Source organism: Heterodontus francisci, chromosome 1 (genome assembly GCF_036365525.1).
Source record: "Heterodontus francisci isolate sHetFra1 chromosome 1, sHetFra1.hap1, whole genome shotgun sequence".
NCBI classification, from domain to species: Eukaryota; Metazoa; Chordata; class Chondrichthyes; order Heterodontiformes; family Heterodontidae; genus Heterodontus; species Heterodontus francisci.
Window position 1 is genome coordinate 151,977,809 of NC_090371.1, and position 21,025 is coordinate 151,998,833.

General features: G+C 41.5%; 1 protein-coding gene across 2 annotated transcripts; it reads left to right on the top strand.

Moving 5' to 3' along the window:
- Positions 1 to 1,389: 1,389 nt before the first annotated feature.
- Positions 1,390 to 19,571, top strand: LOC137346444 (suppressor of tumorigenicity 14 protein homolog). Of its 2 annotated transcripts, none has more exons than XM_068009927.1 (6): positions 1,390 to 1,609; positions 2,858 to 2,923; positions 3,529 to 3,697; positions 15,822 to 16,084; positions 17,536 to 17,672; positions 18,857 to 19,571. In XM_068009927.1, exons 1-6 carry the CDS (start codon positions 1,468 to 1,470, stop codon positions 19,019 to 19,021), a joined length of 942 nt encoding a protein of 313 aa, XP_067866028.1. In that variant the 5' UTR covers positions 1,390 to 1,467; the 3' UTR covers positions 19,022 to 19,571. The 2 variants fall into 2 exon arrangements, with proteins under 2 accessions (XP_067866028.1, XP_067866105.1); XM_068010004.1 differs by having other exon boundaries at positions 17,539 to 17,672.
- Positions 19,572 to 21,025: the final 1,454 nt, after the last annotated feature.

Below are 21,025 nucleotides of genomic sequence, written 5' to 3' on the forward strand. Positions count from 1 at the left end.
TATTTTCTTAGGGTCTGTATCTCTTTGCTTCCTGCCCATTCATGTATCTGTCTAGATACATCTTAAAAGACGCTATCGTGCCCGCGTCTACCACCTCCACTGGCAACGCGTTCCAGGCACCCACCACCCTCTGCGTAAAGAACTTTCCACGCATATCCCCCCTAAACTTTTCCCCTCTCACTTTGAACTCGTGACCTCTAGTAATTGAATCTCCCACTCTGGGAAAACGTTTCTTGCTATCCACCCTGTCTATACCTCTCATGATTTTGTACACCTCAATCAGGTCCCCCCTCAACCTCCGTCTTTCTAATGAAAATAATCCTAATCTACTCAACCTCTCTTCATAGCTAGCGCCCTCCATACCAGGCAACATCCTGGTGAACCTCCTCTGTACCCTCTCCAAAGCATCTACATCCTTTTGGTAATGTGGCGACCAGAACTGCACGCAGTATTCCAAATGTGGCCGAGCCAAAGTCTTATACAATTGGAACATGACCTGCCAACCCTTGTACTCAATACCCCGTCCGATGAAGGAAAGCATGCCGTATGCCTTCTTGACCACTCTATTGACCTGCGTTGCCACCTTCAGGGAACAATGGACTTGAACACCCAAATCTCTCTGTACATCAATTTTCCCCAGGACTTTTCCATTTACTGTATAGTTCACTCTTGAATTGGATCTTCCAAAATGCATCACCTCGCATTTGCCCTGATTGAACTCCATCTGCCATTTCTCTGTCCAACTCTCCAATCTATCTATATTCTGCTGTATTCTCTGACAGTCCCCTTCACTATCTGCTACTCCACCAATCTTAGTGTCCTCTGCAAACTTGCTAATCAGACCACCTATACTTTCCTCCAAATCATTTATGTATAGCACAAACAACAGTGGTCCCAGCACGGATCCCTGTGGAACACCACTGGTCACATGTCTCCAAGCTAATACAAATTCTATTAATTTTTTTACTAAAATCCTCTTCACTGATCTCCAAAAATGGATTTGTTTTTCATATCCAGTTCTTTAATGTCGAATAACAAATCCAGTGCAACTTTTCATTTTCGTATTATGCACTTATATAATGTCGTTTTAAAGTATTATTACCTTGCAAAATACTGGCTCTACGAGTTCTTGTGCAGATACTTTAAAAAAAAGTCATCCAACTTGTTCTACCTGCCTTTATTTCTTTCTATAAAACCTGTTAATGCCACAATGCTCAGGTCGAAAGTTAATGCAATAATACAAGTCCGCACCGGAAACCAGGCTCAACACGTGGAAATTTACAAAGTGAGCCTATAACCAGAGGCAAACTATATTACACACGCGTTTTTTTAAAATAAGGTGTACTCAGTCTTCAGCTGGACCGTTTCCAGTTGAGAGTAGTGTGATAAAGCGGAAGATCAGATCAAGCAGGGCCACATACTTAAATTTGTACTAGGTTTCGGTCAGACTTTGTTCCCACAGTTAAAATGATCATTACGAATATAGAAGCGCCACGGGTTGAGGAAGTCAATACCTTGATACCAAGTACTAGAGCTTTAAAGATATTTGCAATAATTTCAGTCTTGCTGTTTGTTATCATAGCGACGGCACTGATTGCTACTGTATTGAGTGAGTATGATTTTATCTGTATGTGGGATTATATTTAGTGGTGTAATAGATTAAAGTTTTATTGAAAGAATTGTTAATTCAAATGTCTAGATAAATGCTATAGTTTTCACAACCCTCCATTTGGTCTTTTCAGGAAGACTAAATTGAGAATGCACTGAATTAGTTATCCCTGTGCAGCAAAAGTTAAATAATCAAACTTAAGACTTTCTTAAACTGGATTTAAAAAGTGGGAACTGTGAATGTTGGAAATATAGTTTGTAAATGAAACAAAAACAGAAAATGCTGGATATACTCAACAGGTCGGGCAGCGTCTGTGGAGAGAAAAAGTTAATGATTCAGGTCTGTGACCTTTCATCAAAACTTTTTTTTGAGATGTTGAATGCAAGGAAATTGGAAACTGTTGAGGTGATGGAGGGCATTGGAAGAGTCACAGATGTAGGTGGGAAGAGACTGGACAAGGTGAAATGTTAACTTTTTTTCTCTCCACAGATGCTACCTGAGTATTCCAAGCATTTTCTGTTTTCAGATTTCCTAAAGGCCATTGTTAAAATATTTGCAAACTGTGCTTGACTCCATTTGAATGTTCAGTAATGTTGAAGGTAACTCTTGTTTGTTTTATCTGTGGTGATTTCAAATTAGTGAAAATATACTATTCTTAAACTCATTTTGCCAAATATCACTTTATGAAGATAGTGGACTAACTTTTGACTGCAGCTGAATGTTCATTATAACTTTTTCCCCTTCTTGGGATGTACATAAGATAGCTTTTATTGTCTATCCTGAATTAACCCGAGAAGGCGGTGAACCTTTTCTCTGACATGCTGCAGCCCTGTGGGGTGGGAACTTTTCCAAAAGTTCATCTGCTAATCTCAATCTTCTGATTTTGTGCTTTTGAAGGAATTTTATAAATGGTTTAATGTGTGAATAACAATAGTTTGGATTGCAGGGGAAGGAGGAAACAAAACCAGCTTCTCCTGTGTCTGGGATAATCCAACATATTGCTAATTGGATTAGAACAATTCAAGTGTCAATATCTAATTCTTGTCATCCATCTTTGATTTTTGCTGTATACTCAGAAATCCAAAACCCTGTAAAGAAATAGATTCAGTTGTGTCCTGATCGAAATTGGTTCTCCGAATACATCAGTGTGGTTTACTGGAGGATTTGCATGAAGGAGTGTGTTTAAAACTAATCGGCGTATGGACCTGTAGCCTGCCTTCTAATACAAATGTTAATTTTGCTTTGCAGTCCTTTACTTCCAAGTTCAGTGTATGGATAACGATGCGTGCAAAAGATCTAATCATGCAGTCTGTGGTAAGTGACAACTGTATTTCTATTTAAGTTAATATATTAAAAGGAACATTTTAAATTGTGTTTTTATCTACAATACAAGGCAGTGAATTTGAGCTTGTAGAAGCTGTTAGTTGGACTGAAACTCCAGGCGCTTTCATTAAAGGAAGGATATTAGAGTTCTGGAATGGGTGCAGTGAAGATTTACCAAAATGAAATCTGAAATAGGAGGTTATAGATAACATCAAAAGTTAATGTTTTTTGGAAGATTTCTAAAATATGAAAGGGTAAAGAAACACCATTTCCACTATTTGGTTAATTGGTCACTAGGGGGTGCAAACTCCAAATTCCGAGGTAAGTAATTGGAGGTGCATTTGGAATATTTGTCCCAAGTGTTTGTGCTTTACCACTGGTTTTGAGTCAGCACCTGTAACATGGCTTCAGTGAGTTTGCACTAGTGTGATGGTCTGAATGGACTGCCTTTTAATGCTTTATTTTCTGATTCTATAGATACAGAGACATCAAAATTCTAATATTTTCTCATATTCTTGACCACTGAAAATCACAAGAAGCGTATTCTTTGTGTGGCACATTAACACATTCTAATAAAATTGATTCTTTTGTTAAAGGTTGTGGACGCCAAAAAACAGTAACTGGCAGGATTATAGGTGGATCGGGTACAAGGGATGGCGACTGGCCTTTTCAAGTGAGTTTGCAGATTAATGGAAATCACATTTGTGGAGCAACCCTTGTGGCCTGTAGATGGATTCTGTCTGCTGCACATTGCTTCAGGAGCAGGTACATGTTAAATGCCCACTGTTTAAAAATTCAGGTCTGTCATAGATACAATCTTGGTTCAGTGGTGTCTTGTCACATCCTTAAGAAGTGATCTGAACATTTTGCTATTAAAGATCGCATAACCCAGATTTGTAATCATAGTATCCCCTGGTGCTTTGAATTGGATACCTATTTTACATGTATACTTTGATCTCTCGAAAGGCAAACCAAAATAAATGCTTAAATGCAAATAAATGAGATGAGGCTTGATAATCATCTGCTTTAATTTACAGTAAGATAACAGAGAATTGTAGAACATAGAACAATGCAGCGCAGTACAGGCCCTTCAGCCCTCGATGTTGCGCCGACCTGTGAAACCATCTGACCTACACTATTCCATTTTCATCCATATGTCTATCCAATGACCACTTAAATGCCCTTAAAGTTGGCGAGTCTACTACTGTTGCAGGCAGGACGTTCCACGCCCCTACTACTCTCTGTGTAAAGAAACTACCTCTGACATCTGTCCTATCTCTCTCACCCCTCAACTTAAAGCTATGTCCCCTCGTGTTTGCCATCACCATCCGAGGAAAAAGGCTCTCACTATCCACCCTGTCCAACCCTCTGATTATCTTATATGTCTCTATTAAGTCACCTCTTCTCCTTCTCTCCAACGAAAACAACCTCAAGTCCCTCAGCCTTTCCTCGTAAGACCTTCCCTCCATACCAGGCAACATCCTAGTAAATCTCCTCTGCACCTTTTCCAAAGCTTCCACATCCTTCCTATAATGCGGTGACCAGAACTGCACGCAATACTCCAGATGCGGCCGCACCAGAGTTCTGTACAGCTGCAGCATGACCTCGTGGCTCCTAAACTCGATCCCCCTACTAATAAAAGCTAACACACCATATGCCTTCTTAACAGCCCTATTAACCTGGGTGGCAACTTTCAGGGATTTATGTACCTGGACACCAAGATCTCTCTGCTCATCTACACTACCAAGAATCTTCCCATTAGCCCAGTATTCTGCAATCCTGTTACTCCTTCCGAAGTGAATCACCTCACACTTTTCCGCATTAAACTCCATTTGCCATCTCTCAGCCCAGCTCTGCAGCCTATCTATGTCCCTCTGTAACCTACAACATCCTTCGGCACTATCCACAACTCCACCGACCTTAGTGTCATCCGCCAATTTACTAACACACCCTTCTACACCCTCATCCAGGTCACTTATAAAAATGACAAACAGCAGTGGCCCCAAAACAGGTCCTTGCGGTCCACCACTAGAAACTATACTCCAGGATGAACATTTACCATCAACCACCACCCTCTGTCTTCTTTCAGCTAGCTAATTTCTGATCCAAAGCACTAATTCACCTTCAATCCCATACTTCTGTATTTTCTGCAATAGCTTACCGTGGGGAACTTTATCAAACGCCTTACTGAAATCCATGTAGACCACATCCACGGCTTTACCCTCATCCACCTGTTTGGTCACCTTGTCAAAAAACTCAATAAGGTTTGTGAGGCACGACCTACCCTTCACAAAATCGTGCTGACTATCTCTAATGAACTTATTCTTTTCAAGATGATTATAAATCCTATCTCTTATAACCTTTTCCAACATTTTACCCACAACCGAAGTAAGGCTCACAGGTCTATAATTACCAGGGCTGTCTCTACTCCCCTTCTTGAACAAGGGGACAACATTTGCTATCCCCCAGTCTTCCGGCACTATTCCTGTCGACAATGACGACATAAAAATCAAGGACAAAGGCTCTGCAATCTCCTCCCTGGCTTCCCAGAGAATCCTAGGATAAATCCCATCTGGCCCAGGGGACTTATCTATTTTCACACTTTCCAAAATTGCTAACACCTCCTCCTTGTGAACCTCAATCCCATCTAGCCTAGTAGTCTGTATCTCAGTATTCTCCTCGACAACATTTTCTTTCTCCACTGTAAATACGGACGCAAAATATTCATTTAACACTTCCCCTATCTCCTCCGATTCCACACACAACTTCCCACTACTATCCTTGATTGGCCCTAATCTAACTCTAGTCATTCTTTTATTCCTGATATACCTGTAGAAAGCCTTAGGGTTTTCTTTGATCCTATCCGCCAATGACTTCTCGTGTCCTCTCCTTGCTCTTCTTATCTCTCCCTTTAGATCCTTCCTGGCTAGCTTGTAACTCTCAAGCGCCCTAACTGAGCCTTCACGTCTCATCCTAACATAAGCCGCCTTCTTCCTCTTGACAAGCTCTCCAACTTCTTTAGTAAACCACGGCTCCCTCGCTCGACAACTTCCTCCCTGCCTGACAGGTACATACTTATCAAGGACACGCAGTAGCTGCTCCTTGAATAAGCTCCACATTTCGATTGTGCCCATCCCCTGCAGTTTCCTTCCCCATCCTACGCATCCTAAATCTTGCCTAATCGTATCATAATTTCCTTTCCCCCAGCTATAATTCTTGCCCTGCTGTATATGCCTGTCCCTGCCCATCGCTAAGGTAAACCTAACCGAATTGTGATCACTATCACCAAAGTGCTCACCAACTTCGAAATCTAACACCTGGCCGGGTTCATTACCCAGTACCAAATCCAATGTGGCATCGCCCCTGGTTGGCCTGTCTACATACTGTGTCAGAAAACCCTCCTGCACACACTGGACAAAAGCTGACCCATCTAAAGTACTCGAACTATAGTATTTCCAGTCAATATTTGGAAAGTTAAAGTCCCCCATAACCACTACCCTGTTACTCTTGCTCCTGTCAAGAATCATCTTTGCTATCCTTTCCTCTACATCTCTGGAACTATTTGGAGGTCTATAGAAAACTCCCAACAGGGTGACCTCTCCTCTCCTGTTTCTAACCTCGGCCCAGACTACCTCAGTAGATGAGTCCTCAAACGTCCTTTCTGCCGCTGTAATACTTTCCTTGATTAACAATGCCACACCCCCCCCTCTTTTACCATCTTCTCTGTTCTTAGTGAAACATCTAAATCCCGGAACCCGCAACATCCATTCCTGTCCCTGCTCTACCCATGTCTCTGAAATGGCCACAACATCGAGATCCCAGGTACCAACCCATGCTGCAAGCTCACCTACCTTATTCCGGATGCTCCTGGTGTTGAAGTAGACACATTTTAAACCAAGCTCTTGCTTGCCAGTGCCCTCTTGTGTCCTTATAACCTTATCCCTGACCTCACTACTCTCAACATCCTGCACACTGGAACTACAATTTAGGTTCCCATCCCCCTGCTGAATTAGTTTAAACCCCCCCGAAGAGCACTAGCAAATCTCCCCCCCAGGATATTGGTACCCCTCTGGTTCAGGTGAAGACCATCCTGTTTGTAGAGGTCCCACCTACCCCAGAAAGAGCCCCAATTATCCAGGAAACCAAAACCCTCCCTCCTACACCATCCCTGCAGCCACGTGTTCAACTCCTCTCTCTCCCTATTCCTCACTTCGCTAGCACGTGGCACGGGCAACAACCCAGAGATAACAACTCTGTTTGTTCTCGCTCTAAGCTTCCACCCTAGCTCCCTGAATTTCTGCCTTAAATCCCCATCTGTCTTCCTACCTATGTCGTTGGTGCCTATGTGGACCACGACTTGGGGCTGCTCCCCCTCCCCCTTGAGGATCCCAAAAACACGATCCGAGACATCACGTACCCTGGCACCTGGGAGGCAACACACCGACCGTGAGTCTCTCTCGTTCCCACAAAACCTCCTATCTGTTCCCCTAACTATGGAGTCCCCAATGACTAATGCTCTGCTCCTCTTACCCCTTCCCTTCTGAGCAATAGGGACAGATTCTGCGCCAGAGACCTGTATTCCATTGCCTACCCCTGGTAAGTCGTCTCCCCCAACAGTATCCAAAACGGTATACCTGTTGTTGAGGGAAACGGCCACGGGATCCCTGCACTGCCTGCTGGTTCCCTCTCCTTCCCCTGACGGTAACCCATCTACCTTCTTCTTTTACCTGAGGTGTGACTGCCTCCCGATAACTCCTCTCAATAATCCCCTCCGCCTCCCGAATGATCCGAAGTTCCTCCAGCTCCAGCTCCAGTTCCCTAACGCGGTCCTCTAGGAGCTGGAGCTGGGTGCACTTCCCGCAGATGCAGTCAGCAGGGACACCCTTGGCGACCCTTACCTCCCACATTCTGCAGGAGGAACATTCAACTGCCTTAACCTCCATTCCCACTATTCTAAATTCCCAAGTTTTTAACCAATCACACGATAAAACAAGAGAAATAGAAAAAGCCTTACCTTACCTACACACAACCGAGTCCTTTTTTTTGGTAAGAGGAGGAGGGGGGCGGGTGGGAGACACTACAAGAGTAGTGTCTCGGGTTCAGAAACAGCCCAAATATATAGGTTTCTACTTACCCAGCAGTCCCTGCTCCACCGAAACTCCCGATGAAATTGACTTCCCAGCTGTTCACTCCTCGCTCGCAATGCCTGTGCTCCTGGAAAAGCTGCACAACGAATTGTAGTTTTGATTGGACTTTAATTCAGTAGTGCAACTTCCCTTCAAATTTGAAAAAAAAACATGCTTTCCTCACATCAATGGGTTTAATTATTCTCCCATATTCCAACCTTCTCATGACATTTCTTGTCTGACTATGTTCTTGAGTTGTTGGGACATATTTTATATATAGTATATATATTTTTTTACATGCACTGCCTGAAAGGGTGGTGAAAATGAATTTAATAGTAACTTACGAAGATACAAATTAGAAGCAGGAGTAGGCCACTTGGCCCTTTGAGCCTGCTCTGCCATTCATTAAGTTCATGGCTGAACTGATTACTCCACATTTCCACCTACCCCCAATAACCTTCCACCCCCTTCCTTATCAAGAATCTATCTACCTCTGCCTTATAGATATTTGAAGACTCTGCTTCCACTGCCTTTTGAGGAGGAGAGTTCCAAAGACACACAACCCTGAGAGAAAAAATTTCTCCTCAACTCTGTCTTAAATGGGCGACCCCTTATTTTTAAAGTGACCCTGAGTTCTAGATTCTCCCACAAGAGGAAACATTTGTTCCACATCCACGCTGTCAAGACCCCTCAGGATTTTGTATGTTTCAATCAAGTCACCTCTTGCTCTTCTAAACTCCAGCAGATACAAGCCTAGCCTGTCCAACCTTTCCTCATAAGACAACCTACCCATTCTGGGTATTCGTCTAGTAAACCTACTTGGAACTGCTTCCAATGCATTTATATCCTTCCTTAAATAAGGAGACCAGTACTGTACACAGTATCCCATATGTGGTCTCACCAATGCCCTGTATAGCTGAAGCATAACATCTCTACTCTGGTATTGAATTCCCCTCGTGATAAACGATAACATTCTGTTAGCTTTCCTATTTTGCGATTCATGCACTAGGACACCAGATCCCTCTGCATCTCTGAGCTCTGCAATCTCTCTCCATTTAGATAATATGCTTTTTTTTATTTTTCCTGCCAAAGTGGACAATTTCCCACTTTCCCACATTATATTCCATTTCCCAGGTCTTTGCCCACTCACTTAACCTATCTATATCCTATTGTAGCCTCCTTATGTCCTTTTCACAAGTTACTTTTCTACCTATCTGTGTGTCATCAGCAAATTTAGCAACCATACCTTCAGTCCCTTCATTTAAGTCATTTACATAAGTTGTTAAAAAGTTGAGGCCCCAGCACAGATAACTGTGGCACACCACTCGTTGCATCTTGCCAACCAGAAAATGACCCACTTATGCCTACTGTTGTTTCCTGTTGGCTAACCAATTTTCTATCCATGCCAATCTGTTATCCCCTACACTACGAGCTTTTATTTTCTGCAATAAACTTTGATGTGGCACCTTATCAAATACCTTCTGGAAATCTAAGTACAGGACATCCATTGATCTCCCCTTTATCTACAGCACATGTAACTCCCTCAAAGAACTCCAATAAATTGGTTAACCTTGAATTTTTCTAAATGTGCTGCTATCAAAATTTTTAATAATGGCTTGTAACATTTTCCCTAAGACAGATGTTAAGCTAACTGGCCTGTAGTTTCATGCTTTCTGTCTAACTCCTTTTTTGAATAAAGGAATTACATTCGCCATTTTCCAATCTAATGGAACCATCCCAGAATCTAGGGAATTTTGGAAAATTAAAATTAACGATCTCACTAGCCATGCCTTCATCCCTAGGATGAAGTCCATCGGGACCTGGGGACTTGCCAGCCTGCTGCTCCAACAATTTGTTCAGTATAACTTCCCTGGTGATTGTAATTTTCTTGTGTTCCTCCCTCCCTTCCATTTCCTGACTTCCAGCTAATACTGGGATGCTACTTGTATCCTCAATAGTGAAGACTGATGCAAAATATCTGTTCAATTCATCTGCCATCTCCTTGTTATCCATTATTAATTCCCCAGACTCACTTTTTATAGGACCAACGCTCACTTTGTTGACTTTTTTAAAAAAACTATAGAAACTCTTACTATCTGTCTTTATATTTCTAGCTAGCTTTCTCTCTTACTCTAATTTAACCTTCCTTATAAATCTTTTAGTCATTCTTTTCTGTTTTCTATATGCTGTCCAGTCTTCTGACCTGCCTCCCATCTTTGTGCAATTTATAGGCATTTTTCTTTAAGTTTGATACTATCTTTAATTATTTTAGTTAACCACGGATGGAGGGTCCCAGCCTTGGAATTTTTCTTTCTTGTTGAAATGTATCTATTTTGTGTATTCTGAAATATCCCCTCAAATGTCTGCCACTGCATCTCTATTGACCTATCCCTTAACCTGATTTGCCAGTTCACTTTAGCTCGCTCTGCTTTCATGCCCTCATAATTGCCCTTATTTAAGTTTAAAATACTAGTCTTGGAACCACTCTTTCCCTCAAACTGTATGTAAAATTTTCCCATTATTGCTGCTACCTAGGGGTGCCTTAACTGAGGTCATGAATTACTCCTATCTCTTTGCACAATACCAGGTCTAGTGTAGCCTGTTCTCTGGTTGGCTGCAGAATGTATTGTTCCAAGAAATTATCCCAAAAACATTCTATATACTCCTCATCTAGGCTACCTCTGTCCATCTAATTTTTCCAGTCAATATGTAGGTTAAAATCCCCCATAATTATCGCTGTACCTTTCTGACAAGCTGCCATTATTTCTCTTTTTTTTTTATACCCCATCCTACAGTGTGGTTAATGTTAAGTGGCCTGTACACCACTCCCACAAGTGACTTCTTGCCTTTTATTTCTCATCTCTACCCAAACTGCTTCTACATCCTGGTCTCCTGAACGCAGGTCATCACTCTCTATTGTGCTAATACCATCATTAATTAACAGAGCTACCCCTCCACCTTGTCCTAGCTTCCTGTCCTTCCTAAATGCCATGTACCTTCAATATTCAGGTCCCAATCTGTTGTCCTGCAGCCATGTCTCTAATGGCTATCAAATCGTACTTATTTATTTCTATTTGTGCTCTCAGTTCATCTGTTTTGTTTCGAATGCTACGCGCATTCAGATACGGAGCCTTTAGTTGTGTCCTTTTTTAAATTTTTGTAACCTCTAGCTTTATCTTTTGATTTACTCTTACTCTTAGATTTGTACCCTCTGTCCCTTCCTGTCAGTCTGTTTATCATTTCCCATATTAATACCTTTATCTTCATATTAAGATATTAATATCTTCCCAAATTTGATCCCTTGCCCCCACTATTCAGTTTAAAACCATCTCTATTTCCCTCATTATGCAGCTTGCTAGTACACCGGCCCCAGCACGTTTCAGGTGGAGACCAAACCAACGGTACAGCCACCACTTTCCCCAGTACTGGTGCCAGTGCCCCACGAACTGGAACCCACTTCTGCCACACATTAATTTCTCTGATCTTATTTGCCCTATGCCAATTTGCACATGGCTTGGGTCATAATTCAGAGATTATTATCTTTGAGGTTCTGCTTCTTAATTTGGTGCCTAGTTCCTCATACTGATGCAAAACCTCCTTCCTTGTCCTGCCTATGTCGTTGGTACCTACATTGACCATGACGACTGGATCCTGCCCCTCCCAATGTAAGTTCCTCTCCAGTCCTAATCAGATGTCCTGAACCCTGGCACCAGCCAGGCAACACAGCCATCTGGAATATCTTCTCTTAGCTGCAGAGAACAGTGTCAATCCACCTAACTATACTGTCCCCTACTAACACTACATTCCTTTTTTTTCTCCTCCATTTGAATGGCTTCCTGTACCATGGTCAGGTTGCTCATCCATCCTGCACCCCCCACTCTCATCCAAACAAACTGAAAGAACCTCAAACCTGTTGGACAATCGCAAAGGCTGAGGCACCTGCCCTCTGGGTCCCCTTACCTGCCTTTGCTGCAGCCACACTCCTGTCCCTGACCACTGACCAAATCAGAAGAGCTAAGAAGAGCAAGGAGAGGACACGAGAAGTCATTGGCGGATAGGATCAGGGAAAACCCTAAGGCTTTCTATAGGTATATCAGGAATAAAAGAATGACTAGAGTTAGATTAGGGCCAATCAAGGATAGTAGTGGGAAGTTGTGTGTGGAATCAGAGGAGATAGGGGAAGCGTTAAATGAATATTTTGCGTCAGTATTTACAGTAGAGAAAGAAAATGTTGTCGAGGAGAATACTGAGATTCAGGCTACTAGGCTAGATGAGATTGAGGTTCACAAGGAGGAGGTGTTATCAATTTTGGAAATTGTGAAAATAGATAAGTCCCCTGGGCCAGATGGGATTTATCCTAGGATTCTCTGGGAAGCTAGGGAGGAGATTGCAGAGCCTTTGTCCTTGATCTTTATGTCGTCATTGTCGACAGGAATAGTGCCGGAAGACTGGAGGATAGCAAATGTTGTCCCCTTGTTCAAGAAGGGGAGTAGAGACAGCCCTGGTAATTATAGACCTGTGAGCCTTACTTCGGTTGTGGGTAAAATGTTGGAAAAGGTTATAAGAGACAGGATGTATAATCATCTTGAAAAGAATAAGTTCATTAGCGATAGTCAGCACGGTTTTGTGATGGGTAGGTCGTGCCTGACAAACCTTACTGAGTTTTTCGAGAAGGTGACCAAACAGGTGGATGAGGGTAAAGCAGTGGATGTGGTGTATATGGATTTCAGTAAGGCGTTTGATAAGGTTCCCCATGGTAGGCTATTGCATAAAATACGGAAGTATGGGGTTGAAGGTGATTTAGAGCTTTGGATCAGAAATTGGCTAGCTGAAAGAAGACAGAGGGTGGTGGTTGATGGCAAATGTTCATCCTGGAGTTTAGTTACTAGTGGTGTACCGCAAGGATCTGTTTTGGGGCCACTGCTGTTTGTCATTTTTATAAATGACCTGGAAGGGGGTGTAGAAGGGAGGGTTAGTAAATTTGCGGATGACACTAAGGTCGGTGGAGTTGTGGATAGTGCCGAAGGATGTTGTAGGGTACAGAGGGACATTGATAGGCTGCAGAGCTGGGCTGAGAGATGGCAAATGGAGTTTAATGCGGAAAAGTGCGAGATGATTCACTTTGGAAGGAGTAACAGGAATGCAGAGTACTGGGCTAATGGGAAGATTCTTGGTAGTGTAGATGAACAGAGAGATCTTGGTGTCCAGGTGCATAAATCCCTGAAGGTTGCTTCCCAGGTTAATAGGGCTGTTAAGAAGGCATATGGTGTGTTAGCTTTTATTAGTAGGGGGATCGAGTTTCGGAGCCACGATGCCATGCTGCAGCTGTACAAAACTCTGGTGAGACCGCACCTGGAGTATTGCGTGCAGTTCTGGTCACCGCATTATAGGAAGGATGTGGAAGCTATGGAAAGGGTGCAGAGGAGATTTACTAGGATGTTGCCTGGTATGGAGGGAAGGTCTTACGAGGAAAGGCTGAGGGATTTGAGGTTGTTTTCATTGGAGAGAAGGAGGAGGAGAGGTGACTTAATAGAGACATATAAGATAATCAGAGGGTTAGATAGGGTGGATAGTGAGAGTCTTTTTCCTCTGATGGTGATGGCAAACACGAGGGGACATAGCTTTAAGTTGAGGGGTGATAGATATAGGACAGATGTCAGAGGTAGTTTCTTTACACTGAGAGTAGTAGGGGCGTGGAACGCCCTGCCTGCAACAGTAGTAGACTCGCCAACTTTAAGGGCATTTAAGTGGTCATTGGATAGACATATGGATGAAAATGGAATAGTGTAGGTCAGATGGTTTCACAGGTCGGCGCAACATTTAGGGCCGAAGGACCTGTACTGCGCTGTAATGTTCTAATTCTAATTCTAAAAAAGACCCTATCCTAAGGAGTGTGACCACCTCCTGGTACAAAATATCCAGGTAACCTTCCCCCTCCCTGATGTGCCACAGTGTCTGCAGCTTGGACTCTGGTTCATTGACTGAGCCAAAGCTCTTTGAGCCACAAATGCTTACTGCAGACGTGTTTGCCCTGGATCACACTGGCATCCAGGAGCTCCCACATGCTGCAGCCGTGACGACCTGTCCTGCCATCCTTAATGTTTTAATTAACTAAATTATTTTCAATTATTTTATTTTTATTTTTTTAGTATATTAAGCTTACCATTAGTTCCTTTACTATTTTAAACATTAGGATTAGAATGGACCTTAATCACTTACCAGATACTCTCCAAACCGGTAGTTTCTTCCCTGCTCTCCCTGTTGATTGTGACATTGGTCTGTTGTCTTTTGGCGTGCTTTTTAAACCTCCGCTCCCGCCATGCTCCTCTCGCTATCTGACTCCGGTCTCCTAACTTTAAAGGGGAATTTGATATACCAGAAAAGATAAAATTTGCAGGGCTGTGAAGAAAAAACAGGGTAATGTAACTAATTTAGATAACTTTCAAAGAGCTGGTACAGACCTTCATTGCCTCCTCCTGCGATGAGTATGAGATGTTTCTCGGTAGCCTTTTTTTTAGCCTGGAACTATGGACCTTTATTCAAAGCATTTTAGCATCGCCAATGTTTTTTAAACTTGTGTGAATACACTACTTTTTAAAATTGTAACATTCATTGGATAACTTTTTAAAAAAAGTTATCCAAAGGTCCAAAAATGACATCTGCCATTTAGCTTAACTGTGGTAATTTGTCTCAATAAAACATTAAATTATATTTTTAAAGAAACAGCTTGAACATTAGTGGCAATAAACTAGACTATTGAGATGATTTGACATAACTCCAACACTAACTTTATCTGACTAATTAACAAGTTATTGAATAACACTGTTTTTCCTGAAGAAGCCATGTCTTTCATAATAAGTGCTTGACTCTTGCTAACTTATTTCACTAGATCACAAGATAAGGACAGATGAAGAAGGCTTTTTAAGCCAGTCTTTTAATTAGCAAGAAAGACCTTTTTTTGTTTCTTCGTGCGCACCCCCCCCCCCCCCCGCCACCCAACCAACTACATGATCCAGTTGCCCCTTCAGTTATTTTGGGGTTTCCATATCTGCTACTGTAACTGGAATGGCCACTGCACATCCTGATATAATTGTTCAAGTAACATGGCATTTGACTTTCATTCTTCCACTGTATCTGGATAGGGAGTGATGTAAAATTCTACATTTAAATTAAAATGGAAAGAACTTGCATGAATACTGTTTGGGTTGGGGTGAGACTCTGAGTGGATCTGGTGACTGCCACAATAAATAAGTAGTTACCAGAAGATGTGTGGGGGAGGAGGACATAGTTGTGTGTTTGTCTGCTTTCCTTTTCATCTGTGACAAGGCTGTTCTTTTGCCTGTTTATCCTTAACTTTGTCTTCAGATGCATTAATGGAAAAATGTTTGTCCAACCCTTTGTTTAAATGGGTTAATAGCCCACAGTTAATTACCTTTTTTGTTACTTTATTCTGTACACTAATTACTGACTGAAGTGGGGAGAAGGTTCTGGATGCAGCTTGGTTTCGTCAGAACAAGGACAAAAGTGGTAAACTTTAAACAACATTAATGTACCTGTTTTACAGTTTTTTTTGGATATGGACCATGCCTCAACTTCCCCCACCTCATGTGCTGCTGCTGCCACAACCCCCCACCCCCCCCCCCCCCGCCCCCCCCACCAAAGAATCAGTCCCATTGAGTTCTTAACTGACTAATAAACTAGTTTTAATTTCCTATTTTCATTAAGAGAACTCTTGACAATTTCCCCTCTGTTTTGGATTATAGGACTGGAGAGAACTGGACTGCTGTTTTTGGCCTGCGTTTCCTCGATCAGCCAAACAACAGAGAAGTCCAGCATCGAGCAATCAAGAAGATAATTATTCATCCTCGAACATTTTCCTTTGACTATGATGTTGCCTTATTGGAGTTGGAACATCCAGTTCAATATACAGATTTTGTCCAACCAGCTTGTCTACCTGCAGCCACAGCATCATTCACTTCTGGCAGAAGATGTATAATTATTGGATGGGGAACAACAGAAGAAAATGGTACATATCTAATCCATTTGTCAAAGTTTTGTTAGTTGAAGCATAAGTTTGAATTGCAGTTCTAACTGTTTGCACACAACCTTCTCTTGGGAAGGTCATCAAGATAAATTGCCTTAGGACTTCAATGTTCCCCAAACACTCAGCAGGTCCTCCCAAATCCATCCTGTGTTTAGGAAAATGGGAAACCAAGCTGGAAGCTCAACTTGTGGATTTTTTTTTTTAGAATCTAGCTGGAAATAGTAACACAGAAGGCATGCAGAAATTTGTTTATGGCCTTACTATTGACACAACGTGTTCTGGGATTTGATAACCACTTACACCAAAATATGCATGTGGATTCTTAACCATTAAACTAACTGGGGTGTTGTGATATGAAGGCAAGGAGGTAATTAGGAAACAATACAGTCACCAAGGGTGGTAATTACCACTTTCTGAGCACGACCAGTGTTGCACAAAAACATTCAAAGTGTTAATTAAAAATCCTGTCTGAAATAGAATTTAACTTGGCCATTGGTCTTTAATACTTTGCAGCTAAATTTTGTCCTGCATAAATTTGGTAGTTATATTCAAAGGTAAGCCATATTTTCATGCAAATTTGTATAGCTGTAACAGACAGGAAGGAACTGTTTTTCTCCATGCATGGTATATTTCATCCCTGTAGATACTGAGCGGTAACCACAAATACAGCATGAAGTAAGCAACAGTAGGTTCTGGTTTTTAACTCCAACCAGGTGCATGGCAAGTGAGTTTTGAGAAACTCTCGCTACTGCAGAAATCAGATTCAGCTATTTTAACTCCAGGGTCTAATGTACCACTTGTTGCAGTGAGCAGGAAATGGCTGCTGATTAAAATGAATCTAATGGCCCATGGCCTGCCACCAACACAAGTTAGGTGATGAATTCTAGGGGTTTGTCCTCTTTCAGCCTCTTCTGGGGCTGATCATCTGTCCTGGGTTGGCCTGGCAGGAAAGCCTTGTAGCTTCGCTGCTCAGGCCCAAGTTGAAATTGCAGTTGGGTACCAATGTTGGTACCTGACTAGCACAAGTAACTAAGGATCTTGCCACTTTTGGTTGGGTATCCTTGCCTGGTCAGAACAGAAGGTTAAAATTGTGGATGGTATGATGCTAGTGGCTTTGTGCATTTTAACTGCATATCTGCTTAGTTATTGCTTGCTGTTACACAAATGACATTTTTTCTATAGGGAAAAGGTAAACTTGTATAATATCTAGTTGTATGATATATACTTTGTAATGGCTGGATAGACAGTATTAGACTAAGTTGTCTTAACTGTTCCCTTTTGCCAGCTAATGGCATGTGATAGTTTGGGACTTAGCAGGGAAAAAAAATGACGAGATGTCAATCCTACTGGATTGAAACCAGGATTCAAGAGTCAATTCTCTTAAATATTAATACCTATTTTGGCACTTAAACTTGCTTTTTTTCACTTGCCAGAAGGATCACCTAGTAATGAGCTTTTGCAGACTGAAGTGAAGGTTTTCAACAATAGCCAGTGCCAAATGGTCATGCCAAAAATAACTAAACAGATGATTTGTGCAGGGTTCCTAGAAGGTGGAAGAGATGCATGCCAGGTACTGTATTTTTTCTTCCCCTATCTTTGAATTATCATATTAAATGTATTTTCTATCAGGCACCCTGTAATATAAATGCTTTCACACCACATGTAACTAGCTGAAAAAGTATAACACTTTTACTCAACAACTTGCATTTATATTGCTCCTTTTAGCATGGAAAAACATCCCAGAGCACTTCAGAGTGAATAAAAGGATACTGGTCAGGGTAACCAAAAGCCTGATCAGAGATGGATTGTAAGGAGGTCTTGAAAGTGGAGAAGTTTGGAAAGGGAATGCCAGAGAATGGGGCCTAGATGGCTGAAGGCCTGGCTGCTGATGGTTTTGAGGGGTGTGGAGAGAGGAGAGAATGTCCAAAGTACCAGAGTTGATGTACTTTAGTTGCAACACCAGAAGATCATATCTTATTGTACTGCCCACCCTTGTGCTGGTCTTGAGTAAATGTGCAAACTTGCACATGTTTTGATATAGGATGCTGTGTTGAAACTGCCTTGTTTTTGTCTTTCCATTAATGTTGACACAGCATCTTCATCCTATCAATATCACTAGATTTAGACTCTTCCAGGAATGAAAGGTTAATGTGTCCCAATGTGCTGGTTTCCCAAGATTACCTTTTGTATAAATGGAAGCTGATGGTCATTAGGTACAGCTGAAATTGGAATCCTAGGTGATATAATGTGCTCAATTCCAGCAACTAAATGCATAAGCATTTTGTCTCTTAAGCATTCTCTTCTAAATGAGAAGAAAATGTATTGTAAAGTGATATTTATGTGGAATTTCCCCAAGATTGACCCACAATCATTTTGTATGGATCAAATTTGAGGAGGGTGGATGGTGAGGTGGGCAAAAGAAATTGTCAAAGTTTAAACCCCAGTGTGATATTCTGCACACAAAACTAACACTTGATTGCTGAGCTAAACTTTCAGAATGAGATTTCATAGGAACAATGCAGCTTTTTCCCCCTTGAGATGGGGTATTGTTGGCATGTAGAATGTTGCCTTGAGGATATTGATTCAACTCTGATGCGGGACTGGAGGTGTAAGTAGGCACAACTAAGTAGTGGTGGCAGGTTTCCTTCCTTGAATATTGATAAACCAGTTACTTCTTTGTGCAACAATACATGTTTTTTCCTGCCAGCCTATAAATTACCAGACGTGAACCTTTGTTTTCTGACTTTGTTCTAGGGAGATTCTGGAGGACCCTTGCTATGCCAAGATGAGAGTTCTTCGGCATGGATGGTAGCGGGAATTGTTTCCTTCGGAGCAGGCTGTGGAAGGCCTAATCAACTAGGGGTATATGCAAGGACAACAGCCTTCCGGGAATGGATAGGAGAAAAAATAAATGGGTGAAGCAATGCTGCCAATCTTTGAGTCTCGTCATCTGTTACTGCTACTAATTATAGTAATTTGCACATTTATTAAAACAATAATGGTAAATGGTTTACTCGAAGCCATTTAATATTTACTTCCTGCTATATTGAAGTGTGACTGAGCATAGAATGCATTGAAAAAGCTTTCAGCCCTTGCTGAGACTAGATTTGTTTCTTACTTGAAACATATATGGTTTCTTAAAACATCCACCTTTTTTTTTATTGTATTCCACTACTAGCTTTAAGTTAATGTAATTATTTAACATGGTACTGCACTGCTTTGCCTGCGAGGCAAATGGCAATGCCTTCTGCTTTGTTCCTGTGTTTGCAATATGATCTTCTTTGTAGCTTGTATAGTATTTGTCTCGTCTATTAAATTAAGCTCCATTGGAACTCCTGAAATTGTAGTTTTAAAAAAAAAATTGGGCCTGTTGAGCCTGAATAGTTTACCCTCTAACTTGGCACCATCTCTGAGCCAATTAACCATCAGGAATGATGGAATTTTGTATATTGACTGAATATTTCAGTATGAAAGACAAAGTATATTCTGTACTCATTGTAATGAAAATGAGATAAACTAAGTTTGCAATAAAATTTGAACTTTTAAAAAAATTCCTGTTGAGGTTTTTGTCTTCAATGTAAAGTTTTCACTGTTGCTAAGGGTACAGTACAGAGTGCTTTCCTGCAGTAACTCTGGTATATAATTACCCACAATCAGTAAAAACTGATTTAAAAATACAAACATTAAGTTTAAGGGGAAAAACACAACCTTAAATTCATCAAAACATGAAAGTTTGACTTTGGTCATTGATAATGTGGAAATGGCAGACATGTTGAAAAATTACTTTGCCTCAGTACCTACAGTTGAAAAGGAGCATAACTTGCTGGAAGTCCTGAAAAAATTAATAGCTATAGGGGACAGGGACTTAATACAATTAACATGAAGTAAAACATAAGTAACAAGGAAATTAATGGAACTAAAGAGTGAGAAATCCCCAGGACCTGATTGTTTCCATCCGAATGTGTTAAAGAAAGTCGGGGAGCACATTGTAGATGCCCTAACTATAGTCTTTGAGTATCCTAGATTCAGGAGTGGTCCCTCTGGATTGGAAAGTTGCAAATGTCACTCCACTTTTCAAGAAGGGTGAAAGGGGAAACCAAGGAAATTACAGACATCTGTGGTGGGCAAGTTGCTGGAGTCTATAATCAAGGATAGGGTGACTGAACACCTAGAAACATTTCAGTTAATCAGGAACAGCCAGCATAGATTCATGACGGGAAGGTCATGCCTGACAAATCTCATTGAATGTTTTGAAGAGGTGACTAAGGTAGTGGACAGGGGAATGTCTATGGATGTTATTTATATGGACTTCCAGAGGGCATTTGATAAAATCCCACATAAGAGACTGTTAACTAAGGTAGAAGCCCATGGAGTTGAGGGCAAATTATTGACACGGTTAGGAAGTTGGTTGAGTGGCAGGTGACCGAGTGGGGATAATGGGTAAGTGCTCTGGCAGGATGTGACTAGTGGTGTCCTGCAGGGATCTGTGTTGGGGCCTCGCTTATTCACATTATTCATTAATGACTTGGATGATGGCATAGTAAGTCATATATCCAAATTTGCTGATACAAAGTTAGGCGGTATTGTAGACAGTCTAGATGATAGCATAAAATTGCAAGGAGATATTGACTGACTAAGTGAATGGGCAAAACTGTGGCAGATGGATTTCAATGTGGACAAGTATGAGGTTATCTATTTTGGACCAAAAAAGGGTAGAGCAGGGTACTTTCTAAATGGGAAGAGGTTAAGTACAGTGGATGTCCAAAGAGATTTGTGGGGGTTCAGGTGCATAGATCTTTAAAGTGCCATGAGCAAGTGCAGAAAATAATCAAAAAGGCTAATGGAATGCTAGCCTTTATATCTAGAGGATTGGAGTATAAAGACAGAGGTTATGCTGCAGTGGTATAAAACCCTGGTTAGACC